This window comes from Manacus candei, unplaced genomic scaffold, assembly GCF_025592945.1.
Source record: "Manacus candei isolate 608988 ecotype Guabito, Panama unplaced genomic scaffold, ASM2559294v1 h1tg000059l, whole genome shotgun sequence".
Lineage (NCBI taxonomy): Eukaryota > Metazoa > Chordata > Aves > Passeriformes > Pipridae > Manacus > Manacus candei.
In genome coordinates, this window is record NW_026138107.1 from 1,818,228 (window position 1) to 1,837,694 (window position 19,467).

The 19,467-nt window shown below is 45.0% G+C and overlaps 1 protein-coding gene across 1 annotated transcript in view; it reads left to right on the forward strand.

Moving 5' to 3' along the window:
* The window catches only part of LOXHD1 (lipoxygenase homology PLAT domains 1), a 136,486-nt gene that overhangs the window by 21,036 nt on the left and 95,983 nt on the right, over positions 1-19,467 (forward strand). The window contains exons 5-11 of the mRNA XM_051803768.1: positions 4,452-4,550; positions 6,132-6,280; positions 9,595-9,718; positions 11,508-11,758; positions 12,936-13,071; positions 16,575-16,735; positions 17,029-17,115. Coding sequence (XP_051659728.1) covers positions 4,452-4,550; positions 6,132-6,280; positions 9,595-9,718; positions 11,508-11,758; positions 12,936-13,071; positions 16,575-16,735; positions 17,029-17,115 — 1,007 coding nt within the window. The remainder of the gene's footprint in view (positions 1-4,451; positions 4,551-6,131; positions 6,281-9,594; positions 9,719-11,507; positions 11,759-12,935; positions 13,072-16,574; positions 16,736-17,028; positions 17,116-19,467) is intronic.

The following is a 19,467-nucleotide window of genomic DNA, read 5'->3' on the forward strand; positions in this document are numbered from 1 at the left end:
GCTAAATAAATGGCATTAACAGATGAATATCACACAGCTGAACAGTCACCTGCAGCTTGCAGGTGGAAGGATTTGACTGGGATATATCCACGTGTTTTCCATGGCTGGGGGCAGGACAGAGGCTGCACAAGAGCACCCAGGGGTGCTGGGTCTGGATAAAAAGATTCTGAGCAATATGCTGGGTTAGTGCTGCCCCCAGCTCATCGGGATGGCATTGGGAACAGCCTGGATGGGGAATAGTGGGAGGCAGGAGACCAGCAGCCTCATTCCCTTTGCCCCCCAGGAGCAGCATTGGGAGTGCATCACATTCACAAAAATAATTCTCTTGGGTCTCGCATGGAGAGAGCCTGACTCCAGCCCACAGTGCAAGATTAACCTTTCCTCCTCGCTGCTGAGAAGCTGAGGCTGAGTTAATCAGCAACAGACAAGCTGATGGACTGTCACACCTCTGCTAAATTAATGCAGTGGGGTTACATCAGTGCCACCCCACTGCTTCGCAGGGATGGCATCCTGGCAATGTCTTCAAATGCTTCTTTGGGACAGCTTTGTCTGCGTCAGTGTGTTGGATGAGAGATGTCAGAGGGAGCTGAGTTGTCTGTTAGTGGAGCAGACACCCAAGTGTAAAGAGAAGGAAGGTGCTCTAACCACAGAGGGCATTTGCACTTGTGTTGCAATGGGAAGAGGAAAGACAGCAGAAAATAGCTACTGCTCTTCCTACTGATTTTTCTTTGCTGTTCTGCTCTTGGCATCTTGCAGTTCGTGCCTCTGAAGCTGCTAATTTTGCTCCTAGGAAAGCTCCCCTCCCCGTGCCTGTGCTGCAGTGAGCCTGCACTGCTCGATGGAGGCACAGCTTTTACATTAGCATTTTGCATGTTCACAGTGCTAGAAGCATTCAGGAAAAAAAATATCCAGGCAACATCTTGATCCCTGTTTTGCAGATGAAGTCAGAGCCATGTATTGAAATTAATTAAAAAAAAAAAAAAAAGGCAAGTTGGTATTTTTGAAAAGATGCTGCTGCTAAGGGCTTAAAGAATCATCCACCCATGCTCAAAATGAAGAGTGCTTGACTTAAGCCAGGTCTCTGCCTGGCTGCAATGAGAGCTTTTTCTTGCATGCTTTTAGCAGCTGAATTCTCACTGTTTTTTTGAGAGGTAGCTTTCCTTTCTATTTAAATTTTCACATCCACCATGTCATTCTGTAAGATGTGCTGATGTATAAAGCAAAGGACCCCTGAGCAGCATGAAATGCTCCTGTCCCTGCTGCAACTGAGTGTTGAATTGCTTAGAGAGGGAGAGAGTTCTGGCAAAAATTCAGTGTGGCTCAGGACTGATCTTGTTTGCTTCCTGGGAGATGGAGGAGCAACGATTTTCCTGTATGCAGACCTGAGAGGTCCTGACCCCAGGTGTGGGGTCAAGCTACAGTGCACAGTTTCATAGTTGTAAACGTGAAAAAAATTAAAGGGAAAACCTGATGAACAGAGGCTAGGCATGATCCCATAGTCTGTGGAGCAGGGATGTGCCATGACTTCTGCCAAGGACCTCTAGTGCTCTTGGAGTGGCTTTGCCCATGGAAACACATCAGCACGGAGAACGGGCCTGCCAGCACGTGTTCTGCACCCCAGCCTTGCTTACACTTTAGGGGGCAACATAAACCCCTCACAGCACAGTGCCCTGTGATTGCCACCAGCTCAAAATAACCCACCTGTGGTCTCAGGAATCAGCTCTGCCACGGGGCTCTCTGTGCTGACACTCCGTGTGTGTATAGAGCCCTTGGGACCGCTTAGTGTTCCGAGCAGGTTGTCAGAGGATGTCATTCTGTACCTTAAATTTGAAATACAGCTATGTTGAGAAACCTGTCAAGGTGTTTGATCTGGCAAATAGTTTTACCAATGTTTTTCTTGCTGACCAGATGTTATTTTTGCAGAAGCTGTACAAGGTGTCCCCCCTGCCCTGTGTTTGGTCACTGCTCCTCATCGCTCTTCATGGACTTGTTCTCTGCATGTCCTCCTTGATGCTCTGCATGCATTCAGGCATCCTTCTGGTCTGTATTTCAAGTGGCATAAACCCTTATCCTACAAGGGCAATCTAAGTTTGGCTACTGTTGCTTGTCCTTTTGAGGATCCTTTTATCCCATCGGGTTCTTCTGGCCCCTGAAAAGTAGAGTGGAAAATTAATCACTGACATGAGAAAAAAATATTCTAGAGGAGGTGCATAGAGCAAAGCTTCTGGAAAAATGTGGTCTGTGATTAAAGATCTCACAGTGGGTCAGTTTTAGTTAGAGCAGCTTAGTGGCCAAGTGGGAGCTGTAAATTGCACCATCTCCATCCCTGGCTAATGCAAATGAACTCTTTTGGTGTCGGTACAGCTCTAGCAGGCTGCTAGAGCTCTGTGAACTGAAGCAAAAGAGTTAAAGAGAATCATTAAGGCATTTTCTCCCTTGTCTGAGCCTGGACCTGTCCTCCTCTTTCTTGTTATTTAGTATTTATTGCAGTTTTATCGTTATTATTTTATTTGCAGTGGCATGTTTTGCGATGGGGCGCCAAGGATGTCAGCTCGATTTTCAGCCTTTTCCCAGCACAGTCATTAAACTGTGACAGGTGATTTTCCCTTCTGTTTAGGCTCTGCTTTTGTATACCTCACCCTGGGAGCTGAGAGCATCATTATAATTCAGGGGATGGTCCAACAACTGCTTTTCATATGTTTGCTCTCACATCCTCTGCCTCAGCAGGAGCATGTGCACCAAAGTGTCTGCTGTCTTTTAGAATAATTTTTAATATGCACTGGTTATGGTGGAGGAGCTGGAGGACCTGTTCTGGGAATGGTAACCCAGTGTTTGTGATATTCCATGACTCCTGAGGGAATCCATTTTTGGAGTTGGCTGGGAAGCCCAGAGAAGGTTTTCCCCTAAATTTGCACCTGCCAGAGGGAAAAGAGTTGCAAATCATGAATCACAGTTAACAGTTGGACTTGAAGATCTTGGAGGTCTTTATCAGCCTTAATGATTCTGTGGTGCAGAAAATTTTGTTTCTGCAAAGGATGTGCATGTGAGACCTGTGCATTTGACCCTTTCATTGGAGCAGAGTGTCTGGGACTCAGAAATAAAGAGCTGAAGTAGCACAGAGCTTTCAGTGTCAGCTGCCCAGGGCTCAGTAACAGAGACTTTGTTGAGGGCATATCATGTGCTGTTCAGCTGTAGATTTTGCATTCCTTTTCATCAGTTTAGTTTTGTGTCTTGCTGTCTGCCTCCAGCACTGGTTTGTCATGGAAGATACAGCACCAGATGTTTGTCACGGCTGTTTGCCTGGAGGAGCAAGGTAGTCAGGTAGACTTGAGTGGTAGGTTCTGAAGTTTGGCCCAGATAAAGTCACACTGAAGGTCATGGGAGTTTTGTCATTGGTTTCAGAAGAAGCCGAGCTCTTGTTGGCTGTCCTTGGGAACAAAGTGAGTCCCACTCTGATCCATCTGAAGAACTTACTTTTCAAACTCACGTACATGACATGTGTGAAGTGTTTGTGGTGTGGCTCACCCACAGGGTTTTTGTGTTGCTTTTTGCCACACATGATGTATCTTCACAGTGTCACAGCTCCTTGGATTTACTCCTGTTTCCCCATCAAATGAAAAAGATTGTTGTGGGTTTTTTTTTTTAAGCTCAGCAGGGTGGCTACCTTCACATTTTTGTGTTCATGCAGTGACTGACCTTTCATAGAATCATAGAACCAGAAAATGGTTTGGGTTGGAAGGGACCCTAAGGATTATATTATTCCAAGCCCCTGCCATGGACAGGGTCACCTTCTAGGTTGTTCCAAGCCCTGTCCAACCTTGGACACTTCCAGGGATGGGGCAGCCACAGCTTCTCTGGGCAACCTGTGCCAGCCCCTCACCACTCTCACAGTCAAGAATTTCTTCTGTATATCTGATCTGCATTTCCCCTTTTTCAGTTTGATTCCATTACTCCTTGTTCTATCACTACACTACTATTTCCTCAAAGTACTTGTCACCAACCAGGCTTAATATAAACTAAACTGCAGAAATAGCTCTAGGACAGCACTGGGATCAGAGGGGTCAGGTCTGAGCTTGGGCAGACGGCTGGCTCTGTAACTCTGTAACTCCTTGACAACTGGAGAAAGCAAAGCTTGTATGTAGGTCCTAGTTCATTTAACGCCCCTTTTATCAACATGAAGATTTTCCCTTTCTCATCCTCTTCACCTTTCAGTGTCAAGGCCAGGAACTGAGTGATCTGTGCTCTTGCCCTGGGCAGTGAATACGCAGTGTCGGAGTTCTGCCTATGGATTTTATTCCTCATATGGAGAAGAGGGTCAGTGTTCCAAGAGCCATCGTTCAGACAAGCTTTCAAGAGAGTATCAGCCCAGCCTGAGTTGTTTTGTGACGTTATGTTCTGTATCAAACCTCTGAGTTATTAATGTGTTGTGATTTGTGCCTCTCTCCTTGCAGTCAATAAGTACGTGGTCCGGGTTTTCACTGGTGAAGTCAGCGGCAGTGGAACAGATGCAGATGTCTTCATTAACATCTTCGGTGAGAAAGGAGACACAGGTATTCAAATGCAAATAATTTCCTAAAATATTTCCTCCTGCTCTGCAGGACTGTGATCTGAACAACTCACAAAGGCGACATGGCAAACGCAGAATAATTTGGCTGAGTGAAGGGCACGACAAATGGTGGTTTTAGCTCTGGGGCTTCTCACATCCACATCCCCTGGAAGCTGCGACTGCAGTGCAGCAGTCATGGCTGGGCTGTGACCGAAGTTACCTGCCACTAAAAAACCCAAACCCTGGGGAAATGCAGCATAAACCACCCGCAGGAAGCGGTGGAGGAAGTGCCGGTCCACTTAAGCATCCAACACCGATGTGTATTTACAGTGCATGCATTGAGAGCTCTGTGTCTCATTTTCTGGGTCCCTGCATGGGTAACGATGTCCCTTCTGTGTGGCAAATGTTGGGGCTGAGCCTGCCTGGCCATTTGGAAAAATAATCTCACCAAGGTTTGTGTTAGTCGGCTTTAAAGCAATGGTGTTAGCTTTTTTATTTCTTTTATTTTTTTTAATGTAGATTGTATGCAAAAGTGGTCTGGAAACATTAAATTAGTCCTTTAAAAAATATTTTTAACTGAAAAATAATAAAATATGTGCCTGAACCAAACTCTTGGGGCCATAGAGAAAAGTGGGTGGAAATTCCTGGAGACCCAGAGAGCAAATATTCTCTCTCTTCTACACTGCACCTATCCTATCAAATTCAAGAAATAATGATATTATGTCTGCCAAGTATCCTTGAACAGATGATGAAAGCTAGTGGATGGGGCTCATCCTTGATTAATCCTCCAGACTTTTACAAGGGGATTCATCTGATCTCACTGAAGACATCCAAAAAGTGGGAGTCCAAATCTAAGCTGGTTGTCCTGGCACTCTGTCATATCTACACAAAGAAATAACACCCTTGCCCACTGACACTTTTCCCTGCACTGGTGCCTTGGGTGAGTTCAATCCAACTCACAGCATCGCTCATGCAGGAGCAATGTTGGCTGCAACCACAGTCAGAGCTTTAATACTTTTCATAAAGGCAGATTCCTGTGAGATCAGGAAAAAGCCAACAGCCCTGGCTGGGTCCTAATTTGAAAATAAATCCTTCTTGTCGGATGCAGCAAAGAATTCCGTGTCCCGAAATGTCAAAATCTGCAGCTTGTGACCAAAGCCTTTTTTTTGAACAGTTTGGAGATTTTCAAAGACATTAAAAATAAAAGGGAAATGTGGTAATATTAAAAAAAAAAGAAAAAAGAAAAAAAGATTTAAGAGCCATCTGGATATATATTTCTGAAAGCTCTGAGAGCTGTAAGTAACTGTGACATTAGAATGGAAATCCTGGTCTTTTGTGTGCTCGAGAAAAGGTACCCTTTTTATTAGAATATAAAGTCCTCTGCCTTTACCTTGAATCCTGGTTGCAGAGAGCTGATACCTGGGGAATATTTGATTCAGCCAGTGATGACATTCCTAAATATTCCTTTACTTACAAACACACATGTGCCAGTAACCCTTTCCTCCTTGGAGTTATTATTTATTATTTTTTATTTGTTTGTTTAATCTTATTTTATTTTTTATCTTTTTTTTTTTTTCCCCCTCAGGTGTGAGGAGACTGGACAATGACAAAGACAACTTTGAAAAAGGAGCAGAGGACAAGTTCACACTTGATGCTCCAAATCTGGGAAAATTAAGAAAGATTAATATAGGGCACAATAACAAGGGAGGCTCTGCTGGCTGGTTCCTTGCAAAGGTTAGTTACTCATGATAAATGCAATATAAGCGTGCCAGGGGTCAAAATATCCCACTTACCCTCTCAGGGGTCTGGTACCAAGAAAATGTAAGGATAATTGCTGGTGATACAAGTTACTGAGAGAGTCACAAATCAAGTTTTCACCTTTCCGGAAGTTTCCTCTTCAGGACTTGCTTTTTCTGCAGAGCAAAGAGGGCTGATGAAATGCTGGCAGCAGCCTGGTGCGTGCCAGCATGGTGCATCTCAAACAGGTGCAGCAAATTCAAATTGGACAATTAGAATTCCAGTTGGGTAGTTTGGTTTCAAACTAAAAGAGGGCTGATCTGGATTAGACATGAGGAATAAGTTTGGGGGTTTTTTTTACAATGAAGGTGGTAAAACACTGGCACAGGTCCTGTCTCAATCACAGCAGTTTGTTTGACCAAGGAGGATGAATTCTCCAAGCCAGGGCCTCCAAGCCCCCTCTCATTCTGTTGACTTAACTCATTATCAAGACCATAAAGATACCAGAGTCTAAGAAATATCTGTTGGGTCTGTTCACACTGGAAATCTGCAGACTTACAGCTTGGCCAAGTTTAAGTGACTTGTCATTGGCACAGCAAAAGAGATATACCTGCCACAAAGATCCCTTTCTTCCTCTTTCCTGCTCATTTTAATCTGCTGCTATAAGGTAGGAAGGTATTACAGCTTTTAGTGAAATGGTTGAAGGAGTATTTTAAAAGGAGAAATCTATGACTCTTCTCTCTAGTCTCATTTTCTTTTAATGTTTTTTTAATGCAATTTAACATAGCTGGCTTTAATCCACAGAAGATCTCACCCCAGATTTGTAAATCCTAGGTAAGAGAGTAGTTTGATGGGTTACAAATGCAAATATTAGCACATGCTTTTCCACCGTCACCATACAATGCAGGAAAAGTTATGATGTTGGTTGTCCATGAAAAATGCAGAAATGAAAAACAGAGCAGTTGTGCTCAGTGTAGCAGAGCACAGTGAGGGGGGAAAAGCACAGAAAAAGAACCTCATTCTCACGTCACAGGTGATGTGACATGTTTTTTAGCGTTGGTGAGTTTGCTAAGTCCCTAAGCCTGGAGTAGCGATGACTTGCCGCCAACACGTTAACCCTGCCACAAGCCTCCAAGATGTTTGTGGTTAAGTGGAAAGCAACTTTTAGCTTGCAAATTCATCTGGAAAGTTCAGAGAACTGAGCTAAAATATCTCAGTTATTGTCTACTGTTGGTAGATGGTTTTGTGCGAGTTGCTCCGATACTTGGAGGCTCTAGCGTTCTCACTCCTGAATGAACCTGTTCTCAAGTTTCTTGTGTTTTCAGTGTGGCTTATCCTCAGAGATGGTTTTCTGCCTCTAAATTTATGAATAAACCCATTAGAAGGAACCCAAAGAGGATCAGCTGGTAGAGAGGAATCAGAGTGTTGATATTTCTCCTGAACCTCGTCTGTTTTATTCTCTAACACTCCAACACGGCACTGCTCTCTCATCCTGACAACCCCAGCCCTGGCAGATGCTGATGTCTACGAAGGCACAACGAGAATCAGTGATGCTACAGGCAACAGCACGGTGTGGGATGAGTGACAGGAGGGGAAGCTCTGTTTTCCAGAGAATGGCTTCATAAATTTATCCAAAAAGACAGATTTCAGATTCTCCCTGTTTGTTGAGAAAAGTGTCAAGGGCTTTCTATCCACAACAGTGATTTTTTTTTTCTCCTCTGAGGCATAAGCCATGCAGAGGAATAGAGATTTTGATTTCTTCTCTTCTTACCAAAATTCTTTAGTACCCTTCTCTGCTGTTTTAAGATACTACAGTAACTCTATCTATGGCAGGCTTCGGGAGCCCAGAAGAAGATATTGGTAAGAAACGCCTCAGCAGGAGGTGCAAAAAACTACCATCTAGTATTAAAGGGGAAGATTGTTCCCTAACTTGTTTTATTAAAATATCACCGAATCCTATGGTTTGGTTTGACAGGGGCCTTCAAGGCAATCTATTTCCAACCCCCTGCCATGGGCAAGGGATGCCTTCTGCCAGACCAGGTTGCTCCAAATCCTGTCCAACTTCCAGGGATGAGGCAGCCACAGCTTCTCTGGGCAACCTGTGCCAGGGCCTCACCACCCTCACAGCCAGGAATTACTTCCCAATATCCCATCTAACCCTGCCCTCTGGCAGTGGGAAGCCATTCCCCCTTGTCCTATCAGTTCAGACCCTCATCCCAAGTCCCTCTCCAGCTCTCCTGTAGCCCCTTTAGGCACTGGAAGGGGCTCTCAGGTCTCCCTGGATCCTTCTCTTCTCCAGGTGAACCCCCCCAGCTCTCCCAGCCTGGCTCCAGAGCAGAGGGGCTCCAGCCCTCAGAGCATCTCCGTGGCCTCCTCTGGACTCTCTCCAGCAGCTCCACATCCCTGTGCTGTTGTTCCCCAGGGCTGGAGGCAGCTCTGCAGGGGGGTCTCACCTGAGGGGGCAGAGGGGCAGAATCCCCTCCCCACTGCTGCCCATGCTGTGGGATCAGCCCAGGGCACGAGGGTTTCTGTGTTGGGTTATGTCCATCCTCTCACCCACCAGCCCCTCCAGAACCTTCTCCCCAGGGCTGCTCTTGATCTGTTCTCTGTCCAGCCTATGTTTGTGCTTTGAATTGCCCCAACCCAGGTGCGGGATCTTGCACTTGGCCTGGTTGAACTTCATAATGTTTGCACAGCTCCACCTCATTGGTGGTCCAAAGAGCCAAATCCCTCCAAATTAGAAGCTGTTCCTACTGCAGGGTATCACGGCTGCCTTTGCAATGGTTCCACCCTGGAATAACTGATCAGGATAAAGTGATGTTACTAGGTCACACGAGCTGATCTGATGGTCTTGATTTGCCCTGGAATTCCTAGGTGTTATTTTATAACAAGGCCCTAAAGCAGAGAGAAAGAACACAGCCTGTTCCCAAGGCAGAACAAAGAGCTTGTCGCTCAGCCGATGGAGAAGAGTAGCCAGCAAACATGCTCTGGAGAGAGGGAAGACAGGCCAACCAGCTGGTCTTGATAGCAGAGACATCTGGTCTTGTACACCACGAGAGATGCAGAGTGGGTTCACTGGATAAAAAATGCAGAAGGAAAAAGCTGGTTTTTTACTCAGTGATTGTCTGAAATTGTATCAGTACTAATTAGGGAGTGGAGAGGGATCTGCTCGAGTACTGAGTATGTTAAATACCAGGTCAGAGTGTGTACATTAAGCTTCTGCTCTTCTGCCACCCCTCGTGTAACACCTTTGCTTTTTCCTTTTTTTTTTTTTTTTTATTTTCCAAAGTGCTGTTTCTTTTTTCTCTCAGGTGATCATTGAGGACATTGGCAATAAGTGTGTGTATCAATTCCCGGTTGGACGCTGGTTTGCTTTAGATGAAGACGATGGAAAAATCCAGAGGGACATTCTTGTTGGGGGCACCGAAGCCACAGGTAAATTTGTAGGCTGAATCTGTGGTGGGAAATGGGAAGTTAATGCTCTTAGCCATGTTTTCTTGAGAAGATTGAATGCCTTATGCTTAGGGAGATCTGCAGTGAACCATCTGCTAGTAGCAGGATGTTTTGTACAAGGGTCCCTGAATTACCAGCTTATTTCCCCCCTCTTTATCTCACTGGTGACCCTGTGCAGGACCTACAAGCTGGTTTATCACCCGAGGCACCTGGATAAGGGCCTTATGGGCAGAGGGTAAAAGATCCAGCTTGTACTTCAGCAAGTCTCTCACCAGTTTCTAGGGAGTGGTTTGCTATTTCCACAGTCACCAGTGTGCCACACAGTAGCGAATATTGTACTTCGTGTTCTTGTCTGGGGAACTACGCATCCTTTTACAAAATGAGAAAGGCAGTGCTGATCCCTAAATCAGTCTTTCTTATTATCCAGCATGGTTAAAGCAAAGACAACCAAAATTCATGTCTCTGTTAAAAGAAACTTGCGTGCAAAGTCAACAAAAGAACTCACCACAAGGCAGAAGATTATTTGGATGGTGTTCTGCCTGTATTTATTTATTTATTAGCATGAAGGCAAACACTTCGACCATGCATGTAACAGCTGTTCTTTACTTCCTTGCATGGTCTTCAACATCTGCAGGCCTTGTATTCCCCCTGCATGTGCATGAGGAAAGTGGTCTGGATGCAGATTCCTGACTTCAGGATGCTTGTTAAGAAAAATTAGGGGAAGATGGGAAAGAAAACAGAAATGTAATTCATTTGGTAAAAGCTTCCTTTATTTTTTACCATTCATGGCTGTGCATTCTTTTTTCCTGCTCTCATGAGTTTTGTTGAAGATACATCCAATAGTAAAGCATGCTTGAGTCGAGTTTTTAATGTAAATTTCAAAGGGAGGATAATTTAGACGAGAGTGAGTTCTGATGTTTCTACTTCATCCGAAGTCCCTATTGAAATTTCTGGCTGATTTAATCAAAGAACTTATCTTGGGCCCCAACTACTTTTTACATGCTCCCTAAGACATTGTTAAGAGTGTTTTAGGTGTCTACTTTGTGCCATGAGACAGGTCTAAGGTGTAGTTGCCTATGAGCCTTCTGAGAGGTAAGGTTGTAGGAAGAAGTGTTTTCTTTCTTAGACCCACAGTTTGAACTAGGAAAAAAAAAAAAAAAACAAACAGAAAACCAAACAGGACACTTTTATGTATATTGGCTTCCCTTCAGAAATATTTTTCTTTCTTCCAACTGGGTTAGTATCTCTCCCAAACTTTGTTTTGCTGAGAACTTTGGGCTCTCATAGTGACTATGGAGGTCCTGGTGGCTTCAGCAGCATTATAAACTGCTGATCTGAAGTTTCCAGATTTTTGTGATGCTGCAGATCTTGCCACCACTGTTTAAAGCAGCACTTTCCCATCCTCTCAGCACTCCCTGACACATTTAGTGCTTGGTATCTCCCGAAATCCACCTACTTAGTTGCCAATTCAGTTTTATCGCCTTTCTTCACCTAATCATCACCACATGGTGAATAAAAAAACCATTGGGCCATATGATAGGGATTTTGTCACCCCAAGCCTGTTTCTCTTGGACAGTCTGAAGATAGATGTGTATTTTTCAGAGTTACGTGTGGGACAAAAACAAATGAAGCATTGCACTGTGTCTAAGTCAAAAGTCAAAATAGATCAGTGGGAAACCAATAGAGTCCGAGCTAAATCCAATCAAAATCAGAATTCTCAGACTCCTTTCCTCCCTTCTTTTTTTCCTAACTAAACTCCTGATTCCTTCAGGTATTGTGTACAACGTGGCTGTAGTGACAGGAGATATCAGAGGAGCTGGCACAAACTCCAAGATCCACATAATCCTCCACGGCTCCAAAGGCTTAAAGAACAGTGGGAAGATTTTCTTGGAAGGAGGTGAATTTGAGCGTGCCAGGACAGATCTCTTTAATGTGGAGATAGCTGCTCTTCTCAGCCCTCTCAGCAGGGTCAGCATTGGGCATGATAATTGTGGAGTCAGTTCTGGCTGGTTCTGTGAGAAGGTGAGACTAAAATTATCATAAACTCGAAGAATCATTTAGGTTGGAAAAGACCTCTGAAGTCATGGAGTCCCAGCACTAAGCCAACACTGCCAAGTTTTTTTGTCTGTAGGCAGCTGTCAGACTGTCTCCTGACCCCACTCTGACCCCAACAACCAAGTACAGTTTAAAAATAAATAAATAAACCTGCTTTTGTTTGGATGGCAATATCCACGACTTAACTAGTCAATACTATACATCATGCATGGGAGTAGCTGATTGCCTCAAAGGCACATTAGATGCATAAGTCAATCACTCGCTAATTGGGTTGATTGCCCCTCTGCAGTCACAAAGAGAGAGATTTTTGTTTGCTCAGCTCCAAAAGCACCTTCAGATGTTCGCCCAAGAGGCCGGACAGAATTGCAGTCTTGGATTGTGCTGAGCGTTTCAAAGTTATCACCTCTGTTCAGACTTCCCTGAAGTTTCTAGATGCTGCTCTGGAGCTCAGAAATTATTTAAAAAAAAAGAAAATCCAAAAAAAACCCAAACAAACAAACAAACAAACAAAAAACCCCAGAAACTAACAAAACAATACAAAACCAGACACAAACAAACAAACAAAAACAAAAACAAAAAACTAAAACAACCCATCAACAAAAAGTGGCTGACCTCGGCTGTTACTGGGAGGTAGTGGGGCAATATGTGATGTGAGGTCATGTGCAAGGCCAGCAGGAGGTGATGGGAGGATAGGGAGGGGGGCAGCTACCTATCCTGAAGCGATGTGGAAATGCAGTTTTCCTGGAAAGCAAAGTCAGTTTAGAATGTGTTTGAAGGCTTTTCGTGTCTTGTGTGTTCTGCAAAGCCCTGCCGTGCACTGGTGTGGTGCAGGGCTGGCTCCTGCAGCCACCCTGCCTGCTCCCATTCCCTTCCCCTCCTGGTGTTTCACCTCTTCTTGGTTGACCCCTTTTGATGTGCTGCTGCAAAAATGGGAATAACAGGACAGATGGGTTGTAACTGTACTGCAAATTGGGAACTGTGCAACCAGTCCTGTTCACGTTGGTCCAGAAAACCTGATTTTGAGAGCAGGACCAAGATCTCCAGCTCTGTGTCTGCTTTGGTATTTAAATTCTCAGGATCGAGGTGCCGGGGGGGCTGCCAGTAGCAGAATATTCAACCCCATTTTCCCAATCTCTTTTCCCAGGTGGTGGTTTACTGCCCATTCACTGGTATTGAGCAAACCTTCCCATGTGGGAAATGGCTGGATGAAGATGAAGGAGACGGTCTTATAGAGCGGGAACTCTATGAAATGGTCTCTTTACGCCAGAAGAGACTGAAAAGTAGGTAAAAGTGTCCAGGGCCTCCTGTGACCACCACCCCCTCTCCCACAAGCAACATGAGTGTCACCTGAGTGACATGGGACGACCCGTAGTCAGGTAGAGGTGAACTGAGTCATTGAGTCACAGAATGGTTTGGGTGGGGAGGGATATTTACAGACCATCTCATTCCAACACCCTGCCATGGGCAGGGACACCTTCCACTATCCCAGGTTGCTCCAAGCCCCACCCAATCTGGCCTGGGACACTTCCAGGGATCCAGGGGCAGCCACAGCTTCTCTGGGCAACCTGGGCCAAGGTTTCACCACCCTCACAGCCAGGAATTCCCTCCCAGTATCCCATCTAACCCTGCTCTCTGACAGTGGGAAGCCATTCCCTCTTGTCCTGTCCCTCCATTCTTTGTCCCAGGTCCCTCTCCAGCTCTCCTGTAGCCCCTTTAGGCACTGGAAGGGGCACTCAGGTCTCCTCCTGGAGCCTTTTCTTCTCCAGGTGAACCTCCCCAGCTTTCCCAGCCTGGCTCCAGAGCAGAGGGGCTCCAGCCCTTGGAGTATCTCCATGGCCTCCTCTGGACTCTCTCCAGCAGCAACACATCCTTCTGATGTTGTGGCATGAGCTTCAGCTTTGAACATCCTGCTTTGAGGAGTTTAAAATGAAACTTCTACAATGTTTTGAAGAATTACTCTCATTTTCTTAGGGGAAGAGGTTTGACCTGTCAGCCTTCCTAGGTTCACTGTGCTTGGGGCTTCCTCAGCCACCATCTTATGTTTGCAGACGAGCCAGGCTACGTTTCCTATCACTACAGAAGCAAAGTTTTCTTGTTTGAGATGGAAACAAAACCTAAATACAGTACAAAGACAACCCCGAGAGAAAAAAAAAATGGGAAGAAAAACAAAACTCTTCCTGCTAACTTCAACTTCTTTTTTATTCTTGACCTTAGAAAAATAACCAGCGTAAGTCCTGTCCAGCTACTAAATGTGCCTCCCGAGGCACAGGGGCTCTGAATTTGAAGGCTTCTCTCTAGAGGGAGGCAATGGCACACGTTTGCAGGGAGGAGCTGCTCTGTGCCTTGCCGAGCAGTGCACGGGCATGTTCATCATGCTCGTCCATCCACACGGGCTCCAGCACCGGCCTCGCTTCGCTGGCTGGTTTTGCACCAAGCAAAACACATCAGTTGCCCGTCTGGCCTGCGCCAGTGCCTGTGTGTGTAAACAGAATCTTTTAATTAGGATAATGGACACAGCCTAATCCGCGTGCTTCGGGTGGGCTCCTGCTTAAACAGCAGTTCATTTAAATAAGCTTTATCTAAATGTTAGTCAGTGTTATAACCACACTGCGCCTCCGACTCGGTCCATTTAGCTAAAGCATCTGCAACCTTTAACCCTCTATTATCAGCTCTGATTGTTATTGACAGGCTAATTCCCCTGCCACTGCAGTGCAGGAGATAGACAGGGAGCATTAGCCTTGAGAAATCTGTGACCTTTAGCTGCCAGATTATAGAAGCGTAAGACTTGGAGTTAGAAAAGACCTATTATGTCATCTCGCCTATCTTCCCGTGCATACAGGACTGTCCCTTTCTGTAGAGCTGATCAAAGCTGGGCTGAACCTCACTTGGGGTATCCATGGTGAAACATCTCCCAGCACAGCATCCGCAAGCTGCTCCCACAGCAGATTGCAGCTCCGTGTGTAGCTTGTATTTATTCTGTTGGGGTTTTTTTTGGTTTTGTTTTTTTTCACTCCCTCCCTTCCTCATCTTGAATGTTATGCTGGAAACTGTTGTGTCAGGTTTAGCTCTCCCTGGTGTTTGTGACCTGGGGAGTATTTGCTCTGGCTCTGAGAATTTCCTGACTGCCTGGATGCCTTGATGTGAAGGCACAGAAAACAGGGGAATGTGCCCCATGAGCCAGAGGAGGAGGAGGATGGGCATTTGGGGAAATGCCTGGTCACCTCCAGCAGCTGCTGCCCTAGCTCACCCATGTTTCTCCCTGTGTGGTTTCTCCCTGACAGCCCTCTATCTGCATTTAATCCTGGCACAAGGTCCCATTTCCCCCTCCACACAGGCATCACTCCTCTTTTCCTTCAGCAAGAGGTCAGGGAGGCCAAACCAGAGAGATGAGAGCAGTCTCTGGTGTCTGAATTGCCCTTGCTCTTTTCCCCAGGGAGACCAGGCTTCTCTATCACATGTTATCCACAGAACTGCCTTTGCTTCATTTCTGCTCATATAAAAACTGCTGGTGCTTTTCAGAAAGAAGTGGTCATGAACATTTTGTATATTATTAAAACAGGGACAAAACTTTTTCTGAGTTCCCTCTTCCCTTCATTTTTTTTTCAGTAGCTCTTGCCCCCTTTTTTTTTTTTTTTTACAGTCAAACACTGAGTAGATCGGTAAAAATCTAATTTATATGCATGTCATCATATTTTTATATTCCATTCTGGGCTCTGAAGGTCAAGCCGTACTGGTATGGGCTCAGGCATACTGAAAGGGTTAGGAATTCTCTCATTAAGATTTGTTAATAATTCAGCTGATGTCTGAGTGAGGAAAGAAGGCTGTTCCCTCTCCTGCAGGTGCTGCAAGGCCTGCAGAAGCGACACACATTATCATCAATAAAGAATGCAGATGAGGGGCTCTTTAGAAGAAATAATGTCACCTCTATATATGCAACCACTCTCTCATATGAAAATCAATGTAAACTTGCTGGTCTTACGGTTAAAATAAAGAGAAGACTTAAGAGATAAAAAATTTGCAGCTTGGCCACAATCTTTTGGCGCGTCACGTAGCATTAAAAAAAAGTGCTGACTGAAGTTGGGGGGGATTTAGGCATTTAAGTAATTTAAAAACTTTTGGAAAATATCTTTGCATTGCTCTTGAGTGTGTTTGCCCCCCATGGTGCAGCCTGGTTAGGGATAGCTGAGTAGCCTCCGAGCCAGCCTATTTTGCAAACAGGGTCTGGGGTAACTAGTGCAGTCTCAGGAAGGCTCATTAGCTCAGGATGAGGTGATTCCATGGCTATATAGCACTGCTCCTTGTTCCAGACATAGATCCAGGAAGTTGAGGGGCTACCTGGAGCTGCATTGCACCGTGCTCAAGTAACTGGAGACTCTTTCCCTTTGGCAAAAGGAAAGCTGAATATTTCCTTGGCTTTGTGGTCTGTGAAGCTAGAATTGTTTGACAAGTATACTGAAATTACAGGGATGGAGCACATTCCTGCATTACCCTGTTACTAATGTATAACAGAAGAATATAGTTTACCTGACAAGTGGTGATTTTTGTTTTTTCCTAATTTTCTTTTAAATGAAATCACAGCATTTTATTTCCAGCCACTCTCATTCCTTTAAGTCATGTAACAGCTGATTATGTTTGTGCAGAAAAAGAGGAAATGTCTTGGTCTTCTTTCATATCATCCTGCCCTCTCTACCTATCAGAGGAAATAATGAGAATTACGTTTTTTTTACCAGGTTACCCTTAAAACTTACTTTTAAAAACAAATACCTTGAACCTTTCTTTCTAGAGAACCCCTGGTCTCTGTGGATCTGGACAAGTGACATTAAGAATGCAGGGACAGATGCCACCATCTTCTTCCAGATTTATGGAGACAAGGGGAAGTCAGATGAGATGAAGCTGGACAACAATTCAGACAACTTTGAAACTGGACAGACTGACAAGTTCATGGTATGAATCTTGTCCAAGTGGTAAATTTGGCTTGGCATTGTTTTCCAGGGCATTAGCTTCAACCCTGCATGGAAAATCATCAGCATGAGGTCTTTACATTGGTAAATCCTACTTTATTGGAGGTGAAGTTTGGTAGTGATGCAAATGACATGGCTTGTCTTCTGCAAGCAGGGATTAGGCTTATTATTGACTCCTCTCTGATTTAGCTCTGAAAAGATGTTCGGAGTTGTCGTTTGTGTGCATCTTTTGCTGACATACAGAAATGGATAATGCACTTTTTTTCCCCTCTATAGATTGAGCTCCCTGATCTGGGCACATTTTATAAGCTTCGGATATGGCATGAGAAAAGAAATCCTTTCGCTGGCTGGCATCTGAATAAGGTGAGGGGACAGCAAGGGAAGATAGATCTGAAAAGCCAGACTGGTCAGAGAGGTCTGCAGAGCCAGTCCTGGGTCACTGCTCCCCAGCTGGCAGTGGAGTTTGATGTGCTGCAGTGGTCAGAGGTGCCTCCCTGTCAGGCTGAGGAGTGAAAGCCTGGAGAAAAGGAGGCTTAGAGGGAAACTTCTCCCTCTACAACTCCCTGAAAGGAGGTCTTAGCCTGGTGAGGTTTGATCTCTTCTCCCCATGTAACAAGTGACAGGAAAAGAGGAAACAGCCTCAAGTTGCACCAGGGAAGGTTTAGATTGGATATTAGGAAAGATTTCTTCATGGAAAGGGTTGTCCAGCCCTGGCACAGGCTGCCCAAGGCAGTGGTGAAGTCCCCATCCCTGGAGGTATTTCAAAGCTGTGTCAATGTGGCACTTGGGGGACATGGGTTAGTGGTGGCCTTGGCAGTGCTGGGAGAATGGTTGGACTTAATTACCTTGGAGGGCTTTTCTGACCTAAAAGATTCTGTGTATAGGAAATCAGAGTAATGGGAAGAGGCAGCTCCCAACAGCCCAGATTGGTGGTGAAAACCACATTTTCCAATCCTTCCAGTGTCAGACCACTGTAGTCCCATCTCACTGCTACCAGGGTGTTTTTCCTTGCTCTTCCTACTCTCAGACATTACTACTGTACAGAGAGGCAAACCCACTCCTTCTATGGCCTGTTTAGACTGTCCATAACAAACAACTGATTATAGCAGAGAACTGCTGCACAGTGGAGAATCACCTGCCCTGAAATGCTGACAGGAGGTGATCACCTGCAGACTGGAGGAGGCCACAGAGACTGTGCAGAGGAGAGCAGCACTGAGCTGTTTGTGAAATTAAAAGGGTGATCTACTTGAACCTCAGGCTCTACCAGCATTGATTACCGTGCTATCAGCCCTCCCCTGGGTTGTCTGGGCAGCAAGTTCAGCTCTAAGTTTCACCCATACTCTTCCTGAGCAGCTTGAAGGGCATTAACAAAACACAGGCTTAGCTCTGCATCTGTAAACAACTGTGTTGATAAACCACAATGCAGCGCTTGGAGGTTTTTCTCACGTGCCTCTAATGCGGTTTGACAGATCCTGTTCTCCTGCATTGTCATGGAGCTGCAAAAGCATCCGAAGCCAACACCCACCTCCAGTGGGAAGAGGGCAACAAATACTGCTGTTGTCAGCATATGGTGGGGGAAGGTGTCTGACTGTGGTCTTTATCAGAAAGAAAGTGCTGGTCAGACTTTGGGCCACTGCAATCATCTGTGTTGTTTCTTGCTCATCAAATGATGAACAAGAATGGTTGTGTAGTTATGTATTTCCCTGTGGTCCTATTTTCCTGCACAAAAACTGTGTTCAGGAAGGGCGAGAAGGATCTGGCAGTGTGTCTAGGATTCGCTTTTGGCCAAACTGTCTAAGCAAACGTGGTTAAGATGCATGAAATGCATCAATGATCTTATGGTTGGACTCAAGGATATTGCATGTCTTTTTCGACCTAAATGATTCTATGATTCTCTGACTCCATGAAATCATCCTGTCCATGTACAGCCAGTCTGCTGTTTTCTGGATGCATCAGCCTCATGGCACATGAATCACACCACTTGTACATCCATTTTATTCTCTAGGAACTTAGATGAAGCCTTAAATGATCCAGTCCTCACACGTTTCATGCCAGGTTTGCTTTGTGTCAGGTCAGGCTTTTATTTTCTATGACAAGAACATAAAGCAGCCACCCTGGTCAGGCCAAAAGTCCATCTAGTTCATCTAGAGAAGTGTAAGAAAAGGACAAGCACTTATGATACTTCCTCCTAACGTTCTTCCAGTTTTTGACTATTTAATTGGACACTCACTTCCTGAGCAGATCTACCAAATACAAAGCATTTAATAGATTTTTCTTCCAGCCAATTGTTCAAAGTTTCCAGCCTCCCCTTGAGCAGTTAAACTTTTAGCAACCATAACAGCTTTTGGCAAGGACTTCACAGGCTGGTTGTGCCCTTTTGTTTGCTTACAACTTTGTTCCACAAGCATCATTTGGTGCCCTGTATTTCTTGTGGCAGAATAATGAACGGTTGACCCCTCTTTGCCTTCTTCATGTCACCTGTGATTTTATAGACCTTCATCGTACCCTTCCTTCACCAGACAACTGCAGACCACTATCTTATTTGCTCGTTACTCCTTTGGAAGCTACTGCAGATCTTTGGCCAAGCTTGCTGCTATTTTTTGTTTTTTTTTCTCATGCACTGATTCTGAGCAGTGAGAACCAGCAGCACAAGCCCCACCAACGATTTGCTCCATGGCTTTATACAGTGTCTTATGATGAGAAGTTTTAAGTGCC